This window comes from Choloepus didactylus, chromosome 2 (assembly GCF_015220235.1).
Source record: "Choloepus didactylus isolate mChoDid1 chromosome 2, mChoDid1.pri, whole genome shotgun sequence".
In the NCBI taxonomy this organism is placed as follows: domain Eukaryota; kingdom Metazoa; phylum Chordata; class Mammalia; order Pilosa; family Megalonychidae; genus Choloepus; species Choloepus didactylus.
Genome location: NC_051308.1, coordinates 63,740,969 through 63,764,067, shown reverse-complemented (window position 1 = coordinate 63,764,067; position 23,099 = coordinate 63,740,969). Strand labels below are relative to the sequence as shown.

The following is a 23,099-nucleotide window of genomic DNA, read 5'->3' as shown; positions in this document are numbered from 1 at the left end:
AAAAGATGGGAATGTTGGAGTGCACTCAAATATGCAACCTTTTCGGCCAACCCTAAATACATAACTTCTCCTCCAAGAAGATTCCCTTTACCAAGATCTTAAGAAATGCATTTATGAAGGGGATGCCAATCTCCAGCATCCTGGAAACTGCCTGTGGTGTCTGTCTTCTGTAGGCCAGAAATGATGGCAAGGGATGCTATTATGAAAATGAGTTCTCTGATCTCAGAATGAATGACAAAACCCTTAAGTGATCAAGGCCACTTAATACTGACACTTAATAGACAAGTAATAGCACTTACCACAATATGCCAAGGACTGAATTTGTGATCTATGGCAATGTCCAATTGATTGCCATGCCATATATAAGCAGAAAAAATGTAACTGGAGTCACTGTTGCAGAGATTCACAGCCTCTTACACTGTTCCTGGACCTAAGCCAGTCCACAAACCCAAATCCCCTTGACTAAGGAAATCTGCAGGTATTGATCTAGAAAATACTTTTTACTTGTTTTTTTCCCCATTCATTTAATAAGGAAAGCCTGAGGCAGTTTGAATTTATGTGGTGGGACAATACTATAGCATTACTGTCTTGCCTCAGAGCTAGTGAACTCTCCTGCCTGTGCTGTAATATTGTCCAGAGGGACCCAGATCTTCTAAATATCTCCCAGAATATTACACTGGTCCATTACATTGATGACATTTGCCAATTAAACCTGGTGTGCAAGAAATAGCTGTCAAGTGTGATTGTGAAGACCTTGTGGATCACACCCCCTTTATCTAGTGTATGGATGAGTGGAGGAATGGGGATAAAAACTAAAGGACAAATGGGGTGGGATGGGGGGATGATTTGGGTGTTCTTTTTTCACTTTTATTTTTTATTCTTGTTCTGGTTCTTTCTGATGTAAGGAAAATGTTCAGAGATAGATTGTGGTGATGAACGCATAACTATGTTATCATACTGTGGACAGTGGATTGTATATCATGGATGATTGTATGGTGTGTGAATGTATTTCAATAAAACTGAATTTAATAAAAAAAATCAGTTATAGCTGTAAAAAAAAAAGAAAAAAAGAAATAGCTGTCAATAATTGTGAAGATCTGAGATTTTATCCTACTTGCAAGCTTCACGAATGTTGGCGGTAGATATAAGACTCTTAAGATATAAGACTCTTGGGTTATATGCAAAGGACTTTATTACTCATGGAAAAAGCAGTAGCCAGAATATCAGCATGTACATTTGCATTGGTTCCCCTGCTTCCCCAGGTCTCATGGGGACAATACAAAGGGCCCATGACGGATGCCTGCACACAGTGGGCTGCATTACAGGAGAGGATCGCTAAGCTGGGAATAGATTTTTTTATAGCACTTTGTTGGGGGTGGGGGAAGGGGATCACCTCATCCTTCAAACTTGATCCTGAGAAATGGCCTGGAGAAAATAGTAGTCAGGGTCTTGCATTCTTGGCCTACATAGCAAGAATGTGTAGGGTTACTCAGAACATGATGAACAGCCTCTCCCAGCAGTAGCAAGCACTCTAGATGCCAGTAGTAAAATAAATGCAGACCAGAAGGAGAGAAACTCTGTGACAAAGTTCAGGGTTCTGCCACACTGATAAAGTTTTTAGGGATCCAATGATATGGGATAAGTCAGGATATCACTTCTAAAGTGCGAGGCAACTTGCTGTACCATTTGGAAGGTCTCTTTCCATTTTAGAGGCAACTCATATTTTATTAGGTCATGTCTCTCCAACCCATTTACTTAGTAACTTACAAGACATATTTTTGAGAGGGGCCCAGAGCAAATAAGGCCTCTGCAGTAGGTCTGGGATGCAATATGCACTGCCCTGTTACTTATGCTATATGACCTAAAATACTTAATGTACACAGCAGTCAAGAGACATGGAATAGAACCTCTGGCAAGTTTCAACAGAAGCATTAAGAACAAAATGCCAGGTTTGAGAATAAGACTATGCCCTCTTCTGCAGACAATCATTCACCATTTAAAAGCAGTTCCCACTCGATCATGGGACATGCCCTTGTGAAGCTCGTTACTGCAAAGGAGAGGCTAAACTTGCATATAATTGTGCCTAAGAGTCTCCCCGAGTACCTCTTTGTTGCTCAGATGTGGCCCTCTCTCTCTAACTGAGCCACCTCGACAGGTGAACTCACTGCCCTCCCCCCTACGTGGGACCCGACTCCAGGGGTGTAAATCTCCCTGGCAATGCAGAATATGACTCCCGGGGATGAATCTGGACCCGGCATCGTGGGACTGAGGGTATCTTCTTGACCAAAAGGGGGATGCAAAATGAGATGAAATAGTTTCAGTGTCTGAGAGATTTCAAATGGAGTCGAGAGGTCACTCTGGTGGACATTCTTATGCACTATATAGATAACATGTCTTAGGTTTTAATGTATTGGAATAGCTAGAAGTAAATACCTGAAACTACCAAACTCCAACCCAGCAGTCTGGACTCCTGAAGACAATTATAGAATAATGTAGATTACAAGGGGTGACAGTGTGATTGTGAAGACCTTGTGGATCACACCCCCTTTGTCTAGTGTATGGATGAGTAGAAAAATGGGAATAAAAACTAAAGGACAAATGGGGTGGGATGGGGGGATGACTTGGGTGTTCTTTTTTCACTTTTATTTTTTATTCTTGTTCTGGTTCTTTCTGATGTAAGGAAAATGTTCAGAGATAGATTGTGGTGATGAACGCATAACTATGTTATCATACTGTGAACAGTTGATTGTATACTATGGATGATTGTATGGTGTGTGAATGTATTTCAATAAAACTGAATTCAATTAAAACAAACAAACAAACAAACAAACAAAAAAAAAGCAGTTCCCAGTTTTGCTACTAGATCATGGTGGAGACTTAATGCAGATCATAGGATAATAAGTTTGTGTGAGCCAAAGTACCCAACAGCAACTATTTTATAATCGAGGTATCAGCAAACTATGGCCTTTGAGCCAAATCTGGTTCACTGCCTGTTTTTTGTTGTTGTTGTTTTTGTTTTTTGCTTTTTAAAAATTTTTATTTTGAAATACTTTCAAACGTACACGACAGTTGAAAAAATAATACAAAAACCCAAATGGGGAAATCCAACATACCCCCCCCCCCAGATACCCATATCCACTAACTTTTAACATTTTGCACATTTGATGTATCATTCCAACATCATCCATCATCTATTTATCTATCTGTCATATATCACTGCCTATATTTTTTGTAAAGTTTTATTGGAACAGATAAACCCTTTCATTTATATACTGCCTATACCTGCTTCGCACTACAATGGTAGAATTGTAGAGTAGTTGTAACATAAATCCTAAGACCTGCAAAGCCTAAAATATTTACTATCTGACCTTTTACAAACAAGTTTGCTGACACCTAATCTAATCCAAAGAGCTGTTATATAACAAAAGTGGCATATAAGACCAGGCTTGAGCATGCTCAGGATATTCAAGAACACAAACAGTTGACTCAGATTCCTATAATATCTCTTCCTTCCATGCTGCTTGTCTCTCAATCTACACTTGTGGTAAATTGAGGAGTTCTTATCACTATTTACAGAAAAAGAAAAAAGCATGGTTTATGGATGGTTCTGTACAATAGGCCAGATGAGAACAATGCTGCACTACAGCCTTCTTTCAGGGGTGGATCTAAAAGATGGAGGTGAAAGGAAATCCTCTCAGTGAGCAGAATTTTGGATGGTACATATGGTAGTTGATTTAAAAGGAAGTAGGTCTGTCCTAAGGTAAAGCTCCCTGTTGATCCATGGGCAACGCTAACAGGTTGGTCAGCTGATCAAAGCTTTGGAAAAAACAAAATAGAAAATTAGTGACAAGTAGGTCTGGAGGAGGAGAGGTATGTGAATGCACCTCTTAAGATAGTTATGGAAAGTTCAGAAATTTGTGTCCTTTGTAAATGCCTATCAGAAAGCATACATGGCAGAGAAGCTCAATTATCAGGTAAACAAAGACCTATCCTGTGGATGTCAGCCTCTTTCCTAAGCATTGTTTGATCAAGTGAGTCCATTTACCAAGTGACCAGGACAGCAGTGATGGAAGCTATGATTGGGCTCAAACATGGTCTCCCCCACACCAAGGCTATCTGATATGTCACAGCTGAGTGCCCAACCTGCCAACAACATAGGCCAGTGCTGAATTCCAAAAATGACTCCATTCCCCAGTAGGACAGCCAGCTACCTATGGCAGCTTGATTAATACATTAAACGCTTTCATCATAGAAGGTGCAATATTTTGCATCTCTGGGATAGATGCATTTTCTGAATACAGATTGCTATACCTACCCCACTATATATGGAACTTAGTGAATCTGTGATGGCTTTCAAAATATGCCCACAAATATTCTGTACTCCTCTTTTCAAGAGGGGATGCTTAATTTGTCTTGAATGTCGGTTGGACTTAGTGACTCACTTCTGGCAAAAATAATATGGAAGTGATACAATATCACTTCCACGATTAGATTATTTAAAAACTGTAACTTCCATCTTGGGAATGCTCTCTCACTCTCTTGCTTTCCTGGAGGCGTGGGGGAGGCAGATGTCATATCACTAGGCAACCCTGTAGAGGAGCCATGTGGCAAGGAACTTAAGCCAGCAGTCATGTGAGTGAGCTTGGAAGATTATCCTTCCCAAATTGCACCTCTAGAGATTACAGCCCTGAGTAACAGCTTGACTGCAACCTCATGAGAGACCCTGAGCTAGAACCACCCAGCTAAGCCACTCCTGGATTCCTGACCTACAGAAACTGTGATGTAATAAATGTTTGTCTAGACTACAAACTACTCTAGTTTTGGGTAACTTGTTACATAGCAATAAATACCTAAGTAACTTGTACAATACTGCCTCCAATCAGAAGACTCATTTTGCAGAAATGGGCTCATGCCCACAGAATTTACTGACCTTCCAACATTCAGAAATAGCTGCCTTGACAGAATAGAGAATGGCCTGTTGAGGGCTCAGTTATAATGCCAGATGAGAGACAATACCTTGCAAAGTTGGATTATTGTCCTATAGAGTACCATTAAACCAGCAACTGTACCTCCCTTGGCCAGAATCATGGGTCTCAGAATAGAAAGGGAAGAGGTTAAAGTGGCTGCTCTCACTATTATACTAATAACCGATCAACAGACTGGCTACACTTCAGATTTCTCTCCAAAAAAAATAAAAAATAGCATAAAAAACTTCTTGAAGCAATAATAGTCACTATTAACATTTGAAAATATATTAGTTAGCCACATAAAAAATATTAAATAGCTTAATACATTTAATATATAAAGTATTTCAAAATAATACCTAGATTATAAGAAACAAATAAAATATAAATAAATGTGCCCCCAAGATACTTGGTTTTCCATTTATTCATGATCTTTGCATTCAATTTTTAAGGAGGCATGCATGCAGAGTACTACATTTCCATGCTGTGAAAATGTAATTCAATAAGACCTGGATATGCTTTTATTAAGACCAAAGAACTTTACATTTATTTTAAATATCAAAATAACACAAAGGACTATAGTTCAGTATACAATACACTTCCTATTCTTCACAGAGAACTGAATTTTTCTATAAAGACAGTTGTACTTAAGAAACATGAGACAACCTAAATAGCTATAAAACTCACAAGATACTTTACACACAATGGACAAAATGATGACTTTTGATATTTTAGGTTTTTTCTTTGTAATTGCCTTTAAAAGTATATTTAATAAAAAAACAAAAATTATGATTTTTAAACTGAAAACTGAGATCAAACACCTTCACTTTAATGTACATTATAAATCCCTTTAATATGAACATTTAATAAACAACGTAGAGCAGCTAAATGCAAAATGTCCACCTTGGTACTCGTTTTTTGGCAGCCACACTCAATTGTAATACAGTTTTATCTATAGGGATAAAAAGAGTCCAATTACTGGAAGAAATAAGAATTTTGCAATTATACCACAGTACATTGTCCAACTTCAGAGCAAGCAGGAATATCAAAGGTGCAATAACAATGAGATATGTACGTGCTCTTCATTCAAGAAATATCCTAGAATCTTCAACAGTAATGCAAGCACTGAATTACTTCTCTATCCAATAATTTGAAAAAGTTAAAAAGAGGTTATCTCAATTTCTGTATAACCTCTAATGCTCTAAACATGATCCTTAACTTCTCTTTATATAAATGGCTGGAGAGACTAAATTGAAATCGGGGGTTTCCATTAGCCACAGCCTTAAGATCATTACACATCAAATTGAAGCATGAAGAGTGGAAAAAAAAAACAAAAACATTTTCTCTTAACCAAAACTTACTTTCTTTCTTCTTCCACACAGCCTAATCCTATTACTTCTATCTTATTAATGCTGCTTCCAAAGAGGAAGAGCAGAAAGCATGCTAATAGTCTAGGGTAAAAGAATCTTTAAGCAGAAATAATGTTAGAAGAAATAAGGGGGAACCCCCCAAAAACTACTACATACCACACCAAGAGAGAAATGTGCAAACAAAAGGGATAAGATATAATTCCCAGAAATTGATAATAAGTATTCTCACATTATCCATCATCACTCTAATAGCAAGTAACATTTCACATAATAGTATTTTAAGGTTTAAAAATGCAACTTGTTCCATATTAAAAAATCCATTTTTAGTCATTTTAAATTTGGCACTGAATTATAGAATAATCCAAATATAACTTTGTTTAAAAGTCTTAATTTTTCCTGAGTTTGCCAACTCAAGTTATATGTTGGTTGGGATGTTGCTGTTCCTAATGAGAATCTCATCTCAAACTCTTAACCTCTTGTTCAGTTTTAGGCAAAGTGAAATAAGAAGCCATTCAGCACAGAGCTGTGTGGTTGCAGTAACTGGTAACATAAAAAAAAAAAAAAAAAGGGCAGGGGTTCAGAGAGAAAGACAGAAAGGCAGACACACTACTCTTATTTTATTTTATTTATCAGATTCCTCTAGTAAGTCTCTAAAGTCAGGCCCAAGAGTGGCTTCACAGTAACTATAAAGGCCACAGTAGAGATAAAAATTATGATGCACAAATCATAAAAACAAATATTCATACTAATTCTTAGTGCCAGTTTCCCTATATAAACATACAGCAACCTAAAAAAAAAAAAAAAAAAAAATCACTGCCTGTCCAGCAGGCAACACAAACTTAAGACGCATAACAATAACAAAACATCATTTATTAACCAGTACAATCTAGCCAGTAGAATCAACTGTAACTACAACCCATTGAAAAGGCACAAAATATTTAATCAAGAAAAGAATGGGCATAAAAGGACACTATCAAATAGCTAATGCCCCAAATCTGACTTTTCATCAATGATACATAAAAGAGATATGGTAGGAAGAAAACTCAAGCTTATAAACATACCAGTTTGTGTTTTTTAATTTGTTTGCATTATAGAGTGAAAAGCAATGAATGGTATTTAATTACGTATTACCCCTTAACTAACAGTTTACAGTCACCCTACAAAGCTGTTTTGACACTTTTAAAATTTGATAGAAAATTATTAGTGTACCTATTTCATGACCTACCATCACTTAAAAGAAGTCACTTAATAAAGCACCAGTTTAAAACCCTAATATTATTCCTCCTCTTCTCCCCAGCAATAAAGGTCTAAATTACTTGAAAGTATGCAATGACCATGGCATTTACAGTTGTTGGTTAAATTTTGCTGGAGTGAGGAACAAACTCTAACCTTAAATGGTATTTTTAGGCTGCAAAAAAATAGGTGGTGTTTCTTACAAAAATAACCTCAACTTGACTTAAAAAAAAAAAATTCTAAGGCAAAAATTAATAGTGTATTGTAAAAAATAAGAATTTTTAGCATTTAATAGTGTCTATTTAAAAGATAACACTCAACTAAACTGAGGAAAACTGAGTAATTTTACTTATAAACTGTTTGTCAGTATGACAATTCCCAGAGTATTTTCTTCTGCTCTTATTTTTATACATATAAACACAAACACTTAACACCTAGTCTCAGTATTCAAACTAACAATTTCTTTTTTAAAATCCATAACCCTAGGACTTGAACTGTGCTTCTTTGGACAAGCATTTATTCACACAACAAAGAATTTAAATTATTTTGATCTATTTATTATCTACTAAAAATCTTTGGTGCATTTAAGTAAAAACTGATTAGGTTAACAAATGTCTGTACTTCATAAATTATTCAATTTACAGATGAAGTGCTAACTGCTATCAGCTAAAAATTAATTTAAATAATAAATTATGCTCATAAAATAAAAAATTCTGAATGAGGCTAAACTTAATTTCAAGATTCAAACTTTAAGTATAGTTACAGAAATAATGGATTTTAGAGTTAATGGAAACTTGTCCAAAATACTCTAAAGCAAACGTTAAAAAAAGTCAACTAAGAGGAGCAGGCCTCAATTCATGTTTTGTTGTGCCAACTTCAAAACTTACATACATTCAGTTTGCCCAAATCCATGAGGTTTTCATAAATTTAAAATTTTCTATAGTTTTGGAATTAGAGGCAGCAGATATTTTTGGTCCCCCTCTGAGACCATTTCTTCATAAGAATTGTATGACCTACCTCCAAGACTGTTTAAATTAGAGAATGTAGTGCTTGACACATAGTAAGCACTCGTTAATGCTAATTTTCTTGCACTTTCAATTATTGACCATGTGAGTTTAATTGAGTCCCTTATCTTAACCTCAGATTCTTCATCTCTAAAATAGGAACACAGCATGTCCTTTCTATTTCAGAGCTGCTTATGAGGTTCAAATGAGACAACATATGTGAAAGCATTGTATAAAACAGTAAACCACTATTCAACTTTAAGTTACATACAATAATAACTAAATACAAATGTATTTCACTTTACATAAGAGATGTATTTCAGAAAGTTCCATGTAAACCAATTCCTACAAATCAAATCGTACATTAAAGCATTAGGATATTATTATTAAAAGAACCCTAATGTAAATACCTTCAAAAGGAAAGTATTCTTTTCAATGTGAAAATGCAATACCCTCTTTTTCTGCCACCCAATATACACATACCATTTGCCTCTTTAGAAATCCAATCTTTCCTACATTGGTTTATATGTAAGGCAGGGAACATTTTTAGGTATGCTTTCTTTTCACTATAAGATTTTTAAAAAATCTCATCAGCCTTTATGATAAAAATCACAAAGACATGTATTTTTAAAAGTCAATTTGAAAGACAAACAGACTAATAGTACCTCATATAGTCAAGCTCAATCATGTCAGTATCCCAGATATAATAGTTTTACACAAAAGTAAATAAAAATACTGAAAAGAAGAAGAATTAATACATTAGTTATATCTACTGGGCCTAGAATAATTACACCAAACCCTGATAAATGAGGCAAAACTCAGATTGGTTTGATTATGTGAGCTACTTTGGTTAACTGCCTCAATTTTCCTGTAAAGTACCTCCATTTGTTAAGTGCTTCAGCAAATAATTTTCTCCATTATTAAGTGGCTAAATTTTATTTATTAAAAGTTCATTATTTTATTTGTGATTTTTTCACAAGAGCTGGGCCAACTTTACAGTTTACACAAAGAAAGTGCTTAAAGCAATTAGAAGTGTAAACAAGACTGAAAGGGAAAACTTTTAAACTGCTATTTTCCAGTAGTGTACATACAGATGACATGCTAAAAATAAATCATCCTGGCCTACCCTAATCTATCAGGCAACTCTACAAGGAAACATCATCCTAGTTTAAGATTAAATTGACTTGAAAATATTGAAAGTGCAGGTATTTAAAGTCTCTTATAATTTTCACTTACTTTTCCCTCAATTAATTTCAAATGAGGTTTTCCTGTAACTGCTATCTCCTTTTACCAAATCCTCAACTGTTGTCTCATACAAAAATAAAAATCAAAGATAACTGAAGATATTAGGTTTATGTGAAATGCAAAAATAAAAATCTGGATTATATGTAAACCTGTATACAAGTACTGGTTCCATTAGAAATCATTTAGTTGAGTTAGTAATTAATTTTATAATTTGTTTGGCACATTTTCTAACTACATGAAATATCTAGGTTCTGTTTCCCAGAGTTGAAAAGTAAATGAAACCAGAAGTCACTTCTTTAATTAAACCTCATTAGTTAGTTATAATTGACCCCCGCCCCCTTAGTAAGATGGAGATACTTGCTGGGATATATTGTTAATGTTCTGGGAAATACATGGCATAATACAAAAGACGAACTTACCTTGAAAGACATCTAATTAAAAATGTCATATTTTTCTTTTAACATATTTTCAACTTATATAATTTGAAATAATTTAATGTCTAGATTTATGTTTGCATTTCTTATTCATCATCATTGAAGCACAGGCAAGAACCAATTATCTGGATAATTATTTCAACCATGAATTTCATTTAACAGGCTCATTTTAGTTGCTTTAACTCTCTGGCTTTGAGTTTGTCCAAAGGATAATAACCTGAAATTATGGACAGATGGAAAAACAGGACAGAAATATCCAAGACTTTCTTATAAACTCAAATTCCTAATTTCAATTAAAAAAATCTGGATGAAATAATAATAAATCTTATATTAGAGTAAAGAACAGTTGCAATTATCAGTATACTCTTATATTTCTTCTTAAAAGCTACATGGTCCTTAAACTTGTTTGGAAGACAGGGAAGGGATAAAAGAATGAGATTAAAGAAGAATAAAAGTTTCCACTGATGATTTAAAAAAAAAAAAAATCATGTCAGCAGCTAATAATTTGAAAGTTTGAGAAAACAATAAAAATTGACACTAAATATTTTAAAATCATAAAAATGTTCACTTCAAATATTATTATGCCGCAAAATGTGTCCAAATATTCATGTTAAGTAAACAGAGATACATATTTTTCTGAATTTGAAACTCTTCTGAGGACTTGAGAAGCTAGAGAAAATGAAAAAAGAGCAGCCCTACTAATTGAAAAGTCATCAGTTCTTGGCTGCCATTAGTATATAACTATCAAAAAAGTCTGTGGAATGTTTAGATTTACTCATGAATGTTGTTCATTATTAGAAATATTTTGTACAGCGGTAGTGTTATCAAGTCCTAGTAATGTTCCAAGATAAGACTGTTCTCTAGGATCTAGCATTTGTTCAGGTTGGACTGGATGAACTATATTTGCAGGTTGAGGAGTGAGAGTATATTTTTCCAGAAAAGCTAAGTCAGTAGCTCGTGGATAATCAGTTGATTGTGGCTGTGGTGGAAGGATCTCATGAGATGATGGTGGAAGCGTGTTGTGCTGCACAAGGTCACTCTGAGTGTCAGGCATCTGAACTGGAACCAGTGTTACTGGAACACATACTTCAGCAGATACATTCTGCAACATAGTTTTGGCTTCTGATTGATAAACTTTGGGCTGATCCATATATTGTTTTGTTTCTGTTTGAAAGATTTTGTCATCAGATGAGTACTCCACTGGCAAGGATACAAGTTTTTCCTCAGAAGTACTGAAAGGCTCATCAGGAGATTTTATACCATGGACATGGTCAATGTGGTATTTCAGCTTGTCTTTCCGCTTAAATGTTGCATTACAGTGCTGACAGTTGAAAGGTCGGGCATCAGAATGAATAACCAGGTGTTTTGTTAAAGTTTTCTTAATTCTAAAAGATTGATTGCAAATTTGACACTTGTATGGTTTTTCACCTGTGTGGACAAAAATGAAATTAAGTGTAAAATGCACTCACTTGTTAAAACAATGATTTTAAGTAGCGAAATGAAGTAATAGTGCTGAGTGCCTGGCATATCATAAGTGATTAATAAATCTAGGCTATTATTATTATTGCTTGCTTTTATTCCCACTACAGCCACCTCGAAAGGTTTTTTTAAACTCAAACATCTAATTTCCACTCCTCCAAAAAGGATAAAAAGCACTCTGATTAGCCTGGTTCTTTGGATCATAATGAGAAACGGTGATACTTATCTCTAGCCTGAGGTCAAAATAAGGAGAGTTGATCAGGGAAAGAATGAGGAAGCTGGACCAGTTTTCAGTTCCTCCCAAATCAGCTTCTCACAATGTACTTGTATGTGTGTGTGTGTTTAATGTATGAAGCATTTTAAGTTCCTAGGTTAGCCATTAGAATAATGGCAACCCCTAATCATCCCTGGAAGCTGTGAATATGTTACTTTACAAGGTAAAAGAGACTTTGCAAATGTGATTATGGTTAGGGACCCTGAAATGTGGTGATAACTGTGGATTATCCAGGTGGGCCCAATCTAATCACTAGTCAAAAAGTGGCTTATGGACGAAGAATAGGTCAAAGAGAGGCCACATCAGGAAGAGGACCTGCCATTGTTGACTTCGAAAATGGAAATGAGGCTTTGTTATTTTAATTATCTTCCTTCCTGTCTCCATGTTCAAGTTGAAACAACAACATCAAATAATTTTCTGTTGAGTATTATTGTTTAATATTTTGTGGCCCACTGGAACTTTACATCCCCTTTATGGAAAATTTTTATAGACTGGGTTCCTGGTACTAGTAAATTTTCTACTTGTTTCTGGAATAACATCAATACTGATGTCACTACAGAGGAAGACAGAATATAATTTATTGTACTAAGGGTTAACTTTTCTGAAAGGGAAGTATTTCTAACTGTACATAAAACCCTGCATCAGATATTTAAGTTTACAATTGAATTCCTACAGTCAGAGATTAGATGAAAAACCTCATAGAAGAGTGTTTCGGAAGGAAAAAAAAATTTACACTTAAAAAATACAAGAACTATAAAGTTCTTGCTATGAATCCCTGGCATCCATATTTGCCAATGAAAGGTGTGTTCTCTGATTGTTTTTGAAAAATAAAAACACTAACATTACAAACACCACCAAGAAGGTTAGAGTTTATTTTTAAAGACAAAAAATAGCAGCTTTAAGTGTTGTTCTTTGTGACAGTACTAGTTATGATCACTTTAAAAGTGTCTTCACTTTAAAAGCTTTTATAAATGTATAGATTTTTTTGAACTCAGAGTCATCGTCAAACAGTCCAAGTGTGCAATAAATACTTTTAGGAAACTAGGACCCAGATAGACACATTGCTTTGAGAAATTTCTATTATAATTTTAGACATTTTCTATAGAAATTCAATATAGACAATAGAAACTTAAAAAGACAAAAATCCACAATGGAAATGCTGGCATTTGTTAAATGTAAAAAGCAAATCTAGATTGCTTCCAGATACACAAGGCAGAAACAATAGAAATTAATAATATAAACTTGATAAAAGGAATTATATAGACTAAAGAAACATACTTTCTAAATTGATGCTGTTTTGTAGTAAAATTATCTATTAAGTTAACAAATCAACAATAACTCAAGTTGGGTGTATCTCAAGATCATAAATCAGAGAACAGCGCAACAAAGGAAATGTCCCTCCAGGACCTACAGAAATGAGTCTTTTTTTCTAAGAGTAGATAGAAATAAAACAACACTCAAAAGATGCAGTATTTTACTATAATGTACCTAGTTGTGTGTTTTGGTGTTTGTTTTTATTTTGTTTTGTTTTGTATTACTGGAGGTTTGCAACTATGACTTTATGTCTTGCTTTTGTTTAGGAATATTCTCATTTTCTCAGAGTAACCTTTGAGCCTTTAGAATTAAAAATATCCCCTGGATGAGTTATTTTCAGACATAAAAAATTCGTACATGAAAAATGTAATTTGAGGCTTCCATTTCAGCCTTGACAGAGTAGCTTATATCATACCAGCTCTCTTTCTTGAGAAGAGGGAAAGATGAAAGATTAAAGAAAAAAACAAAACAAAACAAAACAAAATCTCTGTTGTTTGAAGGCACTGAAGTACAACCAAGGCAGCCAGGACAAGGAGCCAAGATTCTGGAGACAAAGGAAGGTGTGGAAGTAAGTCCTAGACAAATTTCTCTCCTCAATGTACTTTCAAATTCATGGATGAGGAAGTAGACGCCAGGCAGAAAATAGCAGCCTAGGGCTTGTGGAATTCACACTGGAGCAGAAAGACAAAAGTTTGAATTTGGTACTGCCACAGATTTGAGGGGGCAAGAGCTTATAAAGGAAAGAACAACAGAGAAATGAACCAAAATATCTCTATTTGCCAACTCCTAATATGAACATTTGCTGTGTGGAGACAGCTAGAAACGAAGGGATGGGAAGCTAAAGAGCTAAGCAAGTATTTCAGAAATCCCAAGGTACTGTGAAGACAGAAATTAGAGTTCAGGACTCACCAAAATAGAGGACTCTGGTAAAAGCACCATGCTTGGGATCCCAGAATGATGATGAACTAGGAGGAAAAGGCAAACCAGAAATAGACCAGGCATAACAAAGGATTGTAGTAATCTCTTATTTTATCTAATTGTGAGAAAAAATTTAAGTCTATCTGGGAAAGAACAAATCTTCAAGTGCCACAACAATTTTTCAGTCACAAAATCTAACATTCAATCCAAAATTACCAGGCATGCCAAGAAATAGGATCAAAGACCAAACAATAAAACAGAGAGAAAAGATAAGAGACACACCTAAAGGTATAGCAGATATTACATTTATCAGACTGGGACATTATAATGAAAATGACTAATATGTTAAAAGATATAGGAAATGAGAATTTCACAGTAGAGCTGGAATCTATAGAAAAAAGGAAATACTAGAACACACAAATAAAATAATTGAAATTACTGATTCAATAAATAGATTTAATAGCAAATTAGATACCTTGGAGGAAAGAATTAGAGAAATGGAAAACAGATCAATAGAAAACATCCAAATGGAAGCACACAGAGAAACAGGATGGGAAAATACATAAAAGAGCATGAGAGATATATATGACAAAGTAAAAAGGTCTGACATACATGTAATTTGAGTCCCAGAAAGTTGAGAGAACATGGGGAAAGAGCAATATTTGAAGAGAAAATGGCTGAGAATATTCCTAAACAAAAGCAAGACTTAAAGCCATAGTTACAAACTTCCAGCAATACAAAAAACCAAAACACATCTTGGTACATTATAGTAAAGCAGCTGAGAACCAAAGCCAAAGAAAAAAAATCTTAAAAAGCAGCCAGTTAAAAAGAGACATTAACTTCAAATGAGCAACAAGAGTGACAGTATGGTTCTCAACAAAAGCAATGGAAGCTCAAAGAAGAAACGGATATATTTAAAGCACAGAAAGAAAATAACTGCCAACATACCTTCTATACTCAGCTGAAATATTCCCCATAAATTAAAGTAATATAAAAAACATTTTTAGACAAACAAAATCTAAGAGAATCTGGTGCCAACAGACTTGCACTAAAAGATATACCAAAGAATGCTCTTCATACAGAAGGAAATGATTCCAGATGAAAGACGGTACTGCATAAAGGAGTGAACAGGAAAGGAAAAATATATAGTTAAATCTAAACAAATATTTTGATTATTTGAAACCAAAAGAATGTCTTATGTGGTTTATAATATATGTTGACTTAAAATGCATACAATGCATAATAGGTAAGAGGGAGAGAAGAGTATCAAGGTCTTTGCACTGTCTGGAAACTGATGAACTGATTTAAGGTAAACTCTAATAGTTTAAGAATACATTGTTATTTACAGGGAACCACTAAAAGAATAATGAGAGAATATATAACTAATAAGATAAATGAGGGAAAAATGGACAATAAAAATATTTGATGATTCCAAAGTTAAGACAAGAGAAAAAGTATCAAGGAATAGATGAGACAAATAGCACCCATGAAAGACAGAAGCCCAAATAAATGAGAAATCATGTGAAATTTAAATGAACTAAACACTCTAATTAAAAGACAAATATTGCCACATAGATGATAAAAAAAAAAATACTCCAAAGACACACATTTTAATGCAAGTCCAAAGAACAACTGAAAGTAAACTGATGGGGAAAAACACACCATACAAACAGTATCCAAATAATATATCTATTATAAAGACAGATATTTTATAATGATAACAAGGACCATTCAACAGAAAAATTTAACAATCTTATATGTACAGATATATAAATATATTTTAATAACAGTCTCAAACTATATAAAGCAAAAAATGAAAGAACTAGAAGGAGACTGACAATTTACAGTCACGGTTAGAGATTTTAACACAGATCTCTCAGCGAGTTATAAAATAAGCAGAAAAAAATGATAAGGATGTAGAATATTTGATTAATAGGATATGATCTCTGATAAAAGTGGAATTAGACTAGACATCACTAAAACAAAAATGTCTAGTAAATCACCAAATATTTAGGAATTGGGCAGTATAGTTCTAAATAAACTATGAATTAAACAGTAAATCAAAATACATGTTAGAAAATATTTTAAACTTAACTATAATAAAAATATATAATATGAAACTTGAAGTATGGAATGTAACTAAAGCAGTACTTAGAGGACAACTTTGGCTTTATAATTCATATAATAAAAATAAGGCTAAAATTTAATAATGTAGGCATTCATATAAGAAGCAAGGAAAAAGAAAGTAAACCAAATAAAATGAAGAAGAGAGAAAAGCAGCAATGAAATAAAAAAAAAATCTAAAATAGAGAAAAAGCAACAAAACCTATTGGTTTTCTTTGAAAAGATTAATAAAATCAATAGATCCCTAGAAAGAAAAGACAAATAGCAGGAATGAAGAAAGGTTATCATTAAATAATCTATAGCCATTAAAAAGAGAAATAATTCAATATCCTGAACTTAACCAATAGAGTTGATATTTTAGATTAAATACAATTCCTTAAAAACCAGCTGTATAACTACAAAGGAATCTTGCTAAAACCTTTCCACAAAGAAAATAAGTCAAGGGCTTTATTGGTGAATTCTTCCAAACACTAAATGAGGAAATAATAAACAATTTTACACAAAATCCTTCAGATAATTGAAAAAGTATTATTTCCCAAATAATTTTTTGATGGCTGCACAGTCATGATAACAAAACCTGTAAGAAGCATTACAAGGAAAATATATAGGCCAAGATATCTCATGAACATAGACAAAAAAATCCAAAATAAAATATAAGCAAATTGAATTCAACATATAAAAACAGGATAATACAGGCAAGATGGTGGACTGGTGAGGTGTATGTTTTAGTTACTCCTCCAGGGAAGTAGGTAGAAAGCCAGGAACGGCGTGGACTGGACACTGCAGAGCAATCTGACTTTGGGCATACTTCATACAACACTCATTAAAATATGGAACTGCTGAGATCAGCGAAATCTGTAAGTTTTTGCGGCCAGGGGACCCGCGCCCCTCCCTGCCAGGCTCAGTCCCATGGGAGGAGGGGCTGTCAGCGCTGGGAAGGAGAAGGGAGAACTGCAGTGGCAGCTCTTATCAGAAACTCATTCTACTGATCCAAACTCCAACCATAGATAGACTGAAACCAGACACCAGAGAATCTGAGAGCAGCCAGCCCAGCAGAGAGGACACAGGCATAGCAAAAAACAGCACGAAAAACTCCAAAATAAAAGCGGAGGCTTTTTGAAGTTCTGGTGAACATAGAAAGGGGAAGGGCAGAGCTCAGGCCCTGAGGCTCATTTGCAAATCGCAAAGAAAAACTGATCTCTCCTTGATCTTTCCTTAATAGCCCTAATTGCTTTGTCTCTTAGCATTTCAATAACCCATTAGTTCTGCCAGGAGGGCCCTTTTATTCTTTTTTTTTTTTTCTTTTTTTCTTTTTCTAAAACAATTACTCTAAGAAGCCCAATAAAGAAAAGCCTCAAAGACTTGCAATTTGGGCAGGTCAAGACAAGAGCAGAACTGAGAGCTCTGAGACAAAAGGCAATAATCCAGTGGCTGAGAAAATTCACTAAACACCAAAACTTCCCAAGAAAAGGGGGGCGTCTGCTCACAGCCATCATCCTGATGGACAGGAAACACTCCTGCCCGCCATCGACCCCATAGCCCAGAGCTGCCCCAGACAACCGAGTGTGACAGAAGTGCTTACAATGACATGCATACACCACAAAACTGGGCATAAACATTAGCCTTCCCTGCACCCTCAGCTGGTTGTCCCAGAGTTGGGAAGGTGGAGCACTGGGAATTAACAAGCCCCATTCAGACATCATTTCAGCAGACTGGGAGCCTCCCTACACAGACCGACAGCCCAGAACCACCCTGGGGGGACGGCACTCACCTGTGACATAGCACAGTCATCCCTCAACAGAGGACCAGGGGGTGCATGGCCTGGAAGAGCGACCCACTCACAAGTCCCAGGGGCCACACGCCAATACCAAGGACTTGTGGGTCACTGGCAGAGACAAACTGTGGCAGGACTGAACTGAAGGATTAGACTATTGCAGCAGCTTTAAAACTCCAGGAACACCAGGGAGATTTGATTGTTAGAGCTGCCTCCCCTCCCTGACCACCCAGACACATGCCCCTTATACAGGGCGGGCAACACCAACTATACACGCAAGCTTGGTACACCAATTGGACCCCACAAGACTTACTCCCCCAGTCACCACAGAGTCAAAGCAGGGGAGAACTGGCTTGAGGGGAACAGGTGGCTCGCAGACACCACCTGCTGGTTAGTTACAGAAAGTGTACTCCACGAAGCTGTAGATCTAACAAATTAGAAATAAGGATTTCAATTGGTCTACAAATCCTAAAAGAACCCTACCAAGTTAAGCAAATGCCAAGAGGCCAAAAACAACAGAAAATTTTACAGGATATGAAAAAACCAGATGATATGGATAACCCAAGCCCAAGCACCCAAATCAAAAGATCAGAAGAAATACTGTACCTAGAGCAACTAATCAAAGAACTAAAGATGAATGACGAGACCATGGCACGGGATATAAAGGACATCAAGAAGAGCATGGAACAGGATATAAAGGACATCAAGAAGACCCTAGAAGAGCATAAAGAAGACATTGCAAGACTAAATAAAAAAATGGATGATCTTATGGAAGTTAAAGAAACTGCTGACCAAATTAAAAAGATTCTGGATACTCATAGTACAAGACTAGAGGAAGTTGAACAATGAATCAGTGACCTGGAATATGACAGAACGGAAAATGAAAGCACAAAAGAAAGAATGGGGTGAAAAATCGATAAAATCAAAATGGACCTCAAGGATATGACAGATAATATAAAATGTCCAAATATAAGACTCATTGGTGTTCCAGAAGGAGAAGAAAAGGGTAAAGGTCTAGGAAGAGTATTCAAAGAAATTGTTGGGGAAAACTTCCCAAACCTTCTAAACACCATAAATACACAAATCATAAATGCCCAGAGAACTCCAAATAGAATAAATCCAAATAAACCCACTCCGAGACATATTCTGATCACACTGTCAAATACAGAAGAGAAGGAGCAAGTTCTGAAAACAGCAAGAGAAAAGCAATTCACCACATACAAAGGAAATAGCGTAAGACTAAGTAGTGACTACTCAGCAGCCACCATGGAGGCAAGAAGGCAGTGGCACGACATATTTAAAATTCTGAGTGAGAAAAATTTCCAACCAAGAATACTTTATCCAGCAAAGCTCTCCTTCAAATTTGAGGGAGAGCTTAAATTTTTCACAGACAAACAAATACTGAGAGAATTTGCTAACAAGAGACCTGCCCTACTGGAGATATTAAAGGGAGCCCTACAGACAGAGAAACAAAGAAAGGAGAGAGAGACATGGAGAAAGATTCAGTACTAAAGAGATTCGGTATAGGTACATTAAAGGATATTAATAGAGAGAGGGAAAAATATATACGACTAACATAAACCAAAGGATAAGACGGCTGATTCAAGAAATGCCTTCACGGTTATAACGTTGAATGTAAATGGATTAAACTCACCAATTAAAAGATATAGATTCGCAGAATGGATCAAAAAAAATGAACCATCAATATGCTGCATACAAGAGACTCATCTTAGACACAGGGACATAAAGAAACTGAAAGTGAAAGGATGGAAAAAAATATTTCATGCCAGCTACAGCCAAAAGAAAGCAGGTGTATCAATATTAATCTCAGATAAAATAGACTTTAAATGCAGGGATGTTGTGAGAGACAAAGAAGGTCACTACATACTAATAAAAGGGGCAGTTCAACAAGAAGAAATAGCAATCATAAATGTTCATGCACCCAATCAAGGTGCTACAAAATACATGAGAGAAACACTGGCAAAACTAAAGGAATCAACTGATGTTTCCACAATAATTGTGGGAGAATTCAACACATCACTCTCTCCTATAGATAGATCAACCAGACAGAAGACCAATAAGGAAATTGAAAACCTAAACAATCTGATAAATGAATTGGATTTAACAGACATATATAGAACATTACATCCCAAATCACCAGGATACACATACTTCTCTAGTGCCCACGGGAACTTTCTCCAGAATAGATCATATGCTGGGACATAAAACAAGGTTCAATAAATTTAAAAAGATTGAAATTATTCAAAGCACATTCTCTGACCAACCCTAAACAATCAGTGGGTTAAAGAAGAAATAGCAAGAGAAATTGCTAAATATATAGAGACAAATGAAAATGAGAACACAACATACCAAAACCTATGGGATGCAGCAAAAGCAGTACTGAGGGAGAAATTTATAGCACTAAACGCACATATTAAAAAGGAAGAAAGAGCCAAAATCAAAGAACTAATGGATCAACTGAAGAAGCTAGAAAATGAACAGCAAACCAATCCTAAACCAAGTAGAAGAAAAGAAATAACAAGGATTAAAGCAGAAATAAATGACATAGAGAACAAAAAACCAAGAGAGGATAAGTAACACCAAAAGTTGGTTCTCTGAGAAGATCAACAAGATTGACAAGCCCCTAGCTAGACTGACAAAATCAAAAAGAGAGAAGACCCATATAAACAAAATAATAAATGAGAAAGGTGACATTACTGCAGATCCCGAGAAAATTAAAAAAATTATAAAAGGATACTATGAACAAGTGTATGGCAACAAAGTGGATAATGTAGAGGAAATGGACAATTTCCGGGAAACATGTGAACAACCTAGACTGACCAGAGAAGAAACAGAAGACCTCAACCAACCAATCACAAGCAAAGAGATCCAATCAGTCATCAAAAAGATTCCTACAAATAAATGCCCAGGGCCAGATGGCTTCACAGGTGAATTCTACCAAACTTTCCAAAAAGAATTGACACCAATCCTGCTTAAACTCTTTCAAAACACTGAAGAAAATGGAATACTACCTAACTCATTTTATGAAGCTAACATCAGTCTGAAACCAAAACCAGGCAAAAGATGCTACAAAAAAGGAAAACTACCAGCCAATCTCCCTAATGAATATAGATCCAAAAATCCTCAACAAAATAGTTGCAAATCGAATCCAAAGACACATTAAAAAAATCATACACCATGACCAAGTGGGGTTCATTCCAGGCATGCAAGGATGGTTCAACATAAGAAAATCAATCAGTGTATTACAACAAATTAACAATTAGAAAGGGAAAAATCAAATAATCATCTCAATAGATGCTGAAAAAGCATTTGACAAAATCCAACATCCGTTTTTGATAAAAATGCTTCAAAAGGTAGGAATTGAAGGAAACTTTCTCAACATGATAAACAGCATATATGAAAAACCCACAGCCAGCATGGTACTCAATGGTGAGAGACTGAAAGCCTTCCCCCTAAGATCAGGAACAAGACAAGGATGCCCGCTATCACGACTCTTATTCAACATTGTGCTAGAAGTGCTAGCCAGGGCAATCCGGCAAGACAAAGAAATAAAAGGCATCCAAATTGGAAAGGAAGAAGTAAAGCTGTCATTGTTTGCAGATGATATGATCTTATATCTGGAAAACCCCGAGAAATCAACCATACAGCTACTAGAGCTAATAAACAAATTTAGCAAAGTAGCGGGATACAAGGTTAATGCACATAAGTCAGTAATGTTTCTATATGCTAGAAATGAACAAACTGAAGAGACACTCAAGAAAAAGATACCATTTTCAATAGCAACTAAAAAAATCAAGTACCTAGGAATAAACTTAACCAAAGATGTAAAAGACCTATACAAAGAAAACTACATAACTCTACTAAAAGAAATAGAAGGGGACCTTAAAAGATGGAAAAATATTCCATGTTCATGGATAGGAAGGCTAAATGTCATTAAGATGTCAATTCTACCCAAACTCATCTACAGATTCAATGCAATCCCAAACAAAATTCCAACAACCTACTCTGCAGACTTGGAAAAGCTAGTTATCAAATTTATTTGGAAAGGGAAGATGCCTCGAATTGCTAAAGACACTCTAAAAAAGAAAAACAAAGTGGGAGGACTTACACTCCCTGACTTTGAAGCTTATTATAAAACCACAGTTGTCAAAACAGCATGGTACTGACACAAAGACAGACATATAGACCAATGGAATCGAATTCAGAATTCAGAGATAGACCCCCAGATCTACGGCCGACTGATCTTTGATAAGGCCCTCAAAGTCACTGAACTGGGTCATAATGATCTTTTCAACAAATGGGACTGGGAGAGTTGGATATCCATAACCAAAAGAATGAAAGAGGACCCCTACCTCACCCCCTACACAAAAATTAACTCAAAATGGACCAAAGATCTCAATATAAAAGAAAGTATCATAAAACTCCTAGACGATAATGTAGGAAAACATCTTCAAGACCTTGTATTAGGTGGCCAACCCAAAGCACAAGCAACAAAAGAAAAAATAGATAAATGGGAACTCCTCAAGCTTAGAAGTTTCTGTACCTCAAAGGAATTTCTCAAAAAGGTAAAGAGGCAGCCAACTCAATGGGAAAAAATGTTTGGAAACCATGCATCTGACAAAAGACTGATATCTTGCATATATAAAGAATTCCTGCAACTCAATGACGATAGTACAGACAGCCCAATTATAAAATGGGCAAAAGATATGAAAAGACAGTTCTTTGAAGAGGAAATACAAATGGCCAAGAAACACATGAAAAAATGTTCAGCTTCACTAGCTATTAGAGAGATGCAAATTAAGACCACAATGAGATACCATCTCACACCGATTAGAATGGCTGCCATTAAACAAATAGGAAACTACAAATGCTGGAGGGGATGTGGAGAAATTGGAACTCTTATTCATTGTTGGTTGGACTGTATAATGGTTCAGCCCCTCTGGAA

The 23,099-nt window shown here is 35.4% G+C and overlaps 1 protein-coding gene across 2 annotated transcripts in view; it reads right to left on the bottom strand.

Moving 5' to 3' along the window:
* Positions 1–6,941: 6,941 nt before the first annotated feature.
* The window catches only part of ZBTB41 (zinc finger and BTB domain containing 41), a 58,385-nt gene continuing 42,227 nt past the window's right edge, over positions 6,942–23,099 (bottom strand). For both annotated transcript variants that reach the window (XM_037825103.1, XM_037825104.1), the window contains exon 11: positions 6,942–11,678. In XM_037825103.1, coding sequence (XP_037681031.1) covers positions 11,026–11,678 — 653 coding nt within the window. In that variant the 3' untranslated portion in view covers positions 6,942–11,025. The remainder of the gene's footprint in view (positions 11,679–23,099) is intronic.